Source organism: Primulina huaijiensis, unplaced genomic scaffold (assembly GCF_012295235.1).
Source record: "Primulina huaijiensis isolate GDHJ02 unplaced genomic scaffold, ASM1229523v2 scaffold41879, whole genome shotgun sequence".
Taxonomy (NCBI): domain Eukaryota; kingdom Viridiplantae; phylum Streptophyta; class Magnoliopsida; order Lamiales; family Gesneriaceae; genus Primulina; species Primulina huaijiensis.
In genome coordinates, this window is record NW_027360010.1 from 24,050 (window position 1) to 30,431 (window position 6,382).

At 34.7% G+C, this 6,382-nt stretch overlaps 1 protein-coding gene across 1 annotated transcript; it reads right to left on the reverse strand.

Moving 5' to 3' along the window:
* Nucleotides 1–54: 54 nt before the first annotated feature.
* LOC140969476 (mitotic spindle checkpoint protein BUBR1) lies at nt 55–5,710 on the reverse strand. The gene is made up of 11 exons (XM_073430838.1): nt 5,416–5,710; nt 5,270–5,329; nt 4,388–4,532; nt 3,133–3,290; nt 1,846–1,927; nt 1,710–1,773; nt 1,574–1,628; nt 995–1,163; nt 833–915; nt 548–625; nt 55–348 (listed from the first exon to the last, which is right to left on the reverse strand). The coding sequence occupies exons 1-11, from the start codon at nt 5,631–5,633 to the stop codon at nt 285–287; spliced, it is 1,176 nt and encodes a 391-aa protein (XP_073286939.1). The 5' UTR covers nt 5,634–5,710; the 3' UTR covers nt 55–284.
* Nucleotides 5,711–6,382: the final 672 nt, after the last annotated feature.

Genomic DNA, 6,382 nt, shown 5'->3' on the forward strand with positions numbered 1-6,382 from the left:
ACCAAGATTCAAACTTTTAGAGCTTGAGAATCAAAATCAAAACAAACACATTAACGAGCCGAATTCGAGATCAAATAAATTCATGATTATATAGAAAATAAACCGAGAAAGTTAAGTATTTATGTTTCACTCGATACAACCATGAAAAGAAAATGTAAAAGCTTTTCTCCCTAGAAAGTAGAAACCACAGGTGAAATTACAATACAGATCAAAGCAAGCTTTGGAGTGGTAAGCTGCTCTTATAAAATTACAAGAAACACAATACAAAAATGAACTGCTAATGCTCATCGCGGAAGAGAACTTGGAGGGAAATTGCGTAATGGATTCTCCCTCAATAGCTCTGTCTCCCTGAAACAGAAGAACAACACAAAAAAGTCAGCATACAACACATACAAAGGAGTGGATGCATGAGTATGAAAACACGTACACGAAGGGATGAACATGGAATTTAGGGGGTGGTGAAACTTGACAGCTTTTTTTAAAAAAATTCGCACGTATTTGCATATGCGATAACAAATTCAAAATTATAGTGCATGCTTCTCCTTACTTCTTAAGATCTTTACCATCTCCGGGCCGGAGATGCAGAACTGAAGACTTTTCGCTCTCATTGTCTGCTTTATTTTGTCTGCAAGAGATGGTTCACTTCATGGGTTAGCAAACATGAGACTAATGAATAAAGAACCTATACCATCATTTTAAGGATTAGACCACAAGAACAAGGATTAAATATTTTATACTCATGACTGCAACTGACTAATTTTTTCATTTTCATGATTAAGGATTTATTTGAGTGCTTGTAAAGTATGTCACAGGTTTTATATCTGGGTCTTACTCTAAGCGTTCCTCATCCACGAATATCTCAATGCATGGGCCTGGAGCTGGTCTTCCAATTCTTTGACCAGGTTTCTGAGGAATCTGTAGAAAATCACTTGATATATTCAAATACAGATATTCTATAACATGATACATGAAGCAGACACAAATTATTATTAACCTTATTCGATGTCCACTTAGAAGGAATTGCATTGTTCTCTTTGTTTCTTTCTGCTAGAGGACCAAGCGAGTGCCATTGCTTCATGTCTAAATGTGACATCTCAACCTGATGACCCGATGTTGGACCACTGCTGTTGTCTTTGTAAATTGATAGTGTGTTTCCATGAGCCCTTTAAACGAAAATTGTAACAATAATAAGCTAGCATCAACACGTTCTAGTTTCATGAAATTTTGAAGAATCTATAGCTTGAAACACAAAGGCAGGGCTTCTCAGCAACCGCAAAAGAAATTTTATTTTGTGCAAGTGTCATCAATATTAATTTGTTTTTATAGAGGAGGGCTCTGGGAAACTGAATGTCATTAGAACAATGGCTTTATTTCTCTTCATGAATAATTTTTAAGCCCTTCATTTCCACGCCAGTTTGAAAAAATCATAAGATCATAGAGAAGGGATAGGGAAGTCTAGAGTGATTATGATGTGCTGTTAATGCTATCCTCTTTTCACACTTAACTTGCAGTCGTTGGGCATCTATATCGAAATTGGTATGAAGACCTTCGAGGATGGAAATTCAGTACAAACCTGTCAACCTTCAATTTTTTTCTGAAAAGATCAGAACTCTCTGAAGATTGGTTTCCTGATGTCACAAGAAAACATAAGCAAGCAAGACCGAACAAGCTGTGCCAAATTATACTAGTCAGAAAGATAAATGTCTTACTTGCTTCTTTCGCCAACACAGTTCCAAAACTCCGAGCTGGTAACTGGTCTCCCATTACATCCTCCTATTAATTGGAATTGTGTTGTCAAATGCACCAAGTAAAGCAGACAACAAAGAAAGGCAAGGACTTGCATACTTCTTTAGTTTTCATTTGTCTCATCGAACGAGAGAGAAATTTCTTGTAGGCTGCCTTCAACTTTTCAACAGGTTGAGCATTCCTAGTAGCCAGAATGAAAAACAATGGAGTAATTACCATAATAGTTAACAACTATAACTACATAAGAAAACATCATTTTGGACTTCGAATAAAGTGATTGTAGGAGTTGACCTAACTCTTATCCATACACATAATGAGTCATTTTAAATGTATCATATACTTGAACTGAGCATCGATTTAAAGGGGGGAAATTGTAACAGGGATATGATAAATTTTCTTCAACTAGAAGTTTGTTTATAAGAATATTATGTAGTGTTAAACTATAGGAACTTATAATTTGCAACAAACAAGGCATTCAATTATTCGTAGGGAAGAGGCTAGTCTTTGGGTTACTTTTTTCGTTTCCATTGACCAAGTAGCAGATTCTCTTAAAAAACAATTATCTACCTGATTTTCTGTTACCTGAGGACACTAAGACTCTCTTCAAGGAGCTCCATCTCTCGGGGCATTCCAGTCACATTGGTTTAGCCATTCAGTCCTATCATTATTCTTCAATTTCCAGTAATATCCTTTTATTTTTGTAGCTTAACTAGTCTCCTCATTGCTGATATGCCCATTAGTCAATTCTTGTAAACACTACAATATTACCATGTTTCTACCAAACCATGGGAATGAAAAATATTTATTACATATCTTTTCTCCGTTAAAACCTGTCAATATGGCTTTTCTGTTTCTGTAGCTAGTCATCTTGACCAGAAACTATTAATTACAGTTACTGGATGATGGTGCCAATTTTTCAGAGATTCAGAAAAAGTCTACTGCTAACTAAATGACTTGAATCAAGTTGTCAAATACCAAGAGAAAAATCACACTATCAATGTTAAAATATCAAGAAGTCTATAACTGCATGACTTATATTACATTATCAGTGAGAAAGTGCTGAGAAATTATTAAACAATCAAGTTCCTTTATCCACATATACCTTATTTATGACAGATAATCGTGTCTCCCTACATATTAGCTTTATTGACAAATACATCATGAACTATGTTGCATACTTTACATTATCATCTTTATATTCATGATAATTATAAAAATGACCTGCCACAAAACCTATCGAAGCTTTTGTTTAGTTGCATAACAAACAAGAAGTTTTAAGAAGAGAAAGCACAAAAAGATTCTTCCTACGAACAACTGCTAAGGAATGTTTAAGTATTTATATTTACTTATAATAACAGCACTTGTAGACTCCAAAAAAGAACTTACATTGATAGCCCACGATTGTAGATGTCATTCGCAGTTTTAGTTTTATGCTTGTGTTCCATGAGCAAACCATATGATATGTAGAACTGCGCGTGTGTCTGTCCAATTTTGTTTGCCTCTAAAAAGTTGTATATGACTTCAGCATCTACGCAATTTTCAGCCTGCTTTACCATTTGAGTACAGTAACTATCATTCATATCCATGCAACAAGTGATAAATTCACACACAAAAAAAAAAAGAAAACAAAATTGGAGGCATTAGCATGGCATGCTCCACCTACTTGAACAAGAGTTTATTCAAGTGATACAGAATTGTGTTTGCTAACACAAGTTCGTTCCATAATCATGATACACAATTACACATTAGTCAGTACCATTTAATCGACAAACGACACACGAGAATACCAGAGTCTGGAAGTTTGAAGCAATTGCACCTAAAGTTACCAAACATTGTAAATGTTCCATTACTATAACTCTAAACTCTACAGTTGTAAGTGTGTAAGTAAATGAATTCCTAGTTCGTTAGTTCACTCAATAGTATTTCACAACATAAAATGCTTATGAACCAACAGAATTAACAGATGTAACTTGGCTGCCATCTGAAATGTACGGCTCAGTGGCTTTTGGCGAATAGTAATTGTGCCTACTGGCTATGTGGAAATCTCTTTGCAAGCACCTTGTCACATTGCGATTGACACATGGCATAATAGGATTGGAGATAAGAAACAGCAGCTTAACTTGTACCAACCTCAGACCGCTTTCTACTGACACTCCAGTGGTGCTGAGCGAGCAATTTTGTCTAAATCTCTAATTAAATCAACACTTTCTTATTTTAAGCACTACACTATAAATATTGATTTCTTATTCACCTTACACAAATCTCGAGAAATTAAAAATACTTTAGTAATCATCTCATTACATTGATTATACTTATCTAAAGAATTTATGTCAACAACAATCGGAAAACTAATTCCAAGCAATTTCATGAACTCAAAGGCATTCCAATTTCCAGGATGTGAAAATACTAAATTGCGTTCAAATTTCAGTTAGGTAAACACTTCACAATCATGCATAGAATTTTTTTGACATTTGATGATGTTGGAAGCAGAAACTACGGTTCCTAAAATCTTCAACGAGCTTTATGCCATGGATAGATTATGATGGCACTAACAAGTGGATAAGAAACAAACAATTCTTACAATTCATAATAAGTAAAGTCAAACAGTTAATGGCGAATGGAAGCAAAGATGAAGACTCACATATTCCAACCAAACTTTCAGGTATCTAAGATCGTCCTTATACCGATGTTCATGCCAAAAAGCGCGAACACATTGCTCATAAATCACAACAAGTCCTGAATAGTCACCACCCGGAGGGAAAGCCTCTTGAACCCATTTGATGCACCTTTAAAGGGATCAATTAAAATTAACTTGGTTACCAAAATAAAAGGAAAAGGAAATTTCTTCACAGTCACATTGTTTCTTTTCGGTTGGGAGTAGCACAACTTTGACCTAACTTCCATGGCATGTATCAAAAAGCTAATACGCATCAACAACTAGAGCACATGATATTGCCTATATGATTAATCCACAGCATTCATTTAAGTTATTGCATCAAACTTTTTCACTTTAACTAACAGTAACACAATTTTTGCTTTACCTAAGGAATATTGCACGCTTCTTCAAATAAGATAAAGCAAGTCCTGCTTTCCATTGTGAAAAAATTCCTCAACAGTTTGCCCACCATCTTATTAAAGAGAAGCTAGAAAAAAATAAAGATTTTTTTGTCATTTTTTGGGTATAACATAATTCAATAATGGGATCAATTCAGCTGTTCAGCCATCTGATTACTAATACAGGACTGAGGACAAGCTAATCAGGGTATCAGACATTCCAATTCCACGACAATAGAAGCTTCAGTAAGTCGATTAAATCCCTCACCAACCACTTCTCAAAGATGAAATCAGAAATTCAAACAGTAAAAATATTCTAGCATCCCAATAAAACGGGCAACTAGTCAGCTAAATTCCTCTTTAAGGGCCTCGTTCGTGTCCGACCAACGAGGAACGAGGACTCAAATGACCAAAAAATCATCAGAAAAGCTAGTCCAGAAACCAACATTAATAGAATAAAGATACTTACTTGATCCATGGCTGAAGTGGATCGTCGCCTTCGTACTGGTCAATCGCTTCAATCAACCTCCTAATCGATCACACCAGTCGAATTGTGAACACTAATCAAGAAGAAGATGGCGAAGAAGGGGAAGAAACAAGGTTCAATCAACGTACCTTCGATTGTGGAGTAGGGATTTCTTTAGATGGGAATGGGAATGGAATTTTAGGGCTTGGTTGAGCAAATTGACGTTGCGACCTCTCTTCAGAGGGCGGACATTTTCTTTGAAGAGCTCCCACTCGTGACCAGTCTCTTCCTTCGACACCAGAAACTGAGACTCTGGATCTAACATCGGCTCCATTGATGCAACAAAATTGACGCTGCTCTCCTCCATTCTTCGTCTCCTCTCTTCTTCGCTGCCTTTCAAATTTGAATTTTCAAACTTCTTGTGTTTTTTGTTTTGTAGCCGTTGCACGTTGGAGAATGGACTTTATTAAAACTAATTATTATAATTTTTAATTCATCGTACCAAAGTTACGAAACTAGCCTTTTAGTTTAAATAGATTCGATTCGCAACTTCTCTTCTGTCTATTTTTTAATGATATCTCCAATAATAAATGAGTAACGCTAAGTATGTATCGATATTTGTACATCAATTTATACAAAATAAAAAATTCAATTTGTCAAAATCTCACTGTATATTGAATACAAAATCTCGCGATATAACAATAAAATCTCGTGATATAATAATTGTAAATATCGTTGTAACGATATATTGGTTGTACCTTTAGCATTATTCATCATGTAGAATAGAAAGAAAGACGAGATTTGAAATAACACTAACTTAATTATATATTTGATTTGATTGATAAGATTTTGAGTAGGTCTCTTGTGAAACGGTATCACAAATCTTTATCTGTGAGACGGATCAACCATATTGATATTCATCATAAAAAGTAATACTCTTAGCATAAAAAATAATATTTTTCATGGATGAACCAAATAAGATATTCGTCTCATAAAATACGACCAGTGAGACCGTCTCACACAAGTTTTTGACTAAGATTTTGGATACGATCATAAATTATAATTTTATTATTTTTTTTAATGATTTGATTAATATAAAATAAATTATTAATACCT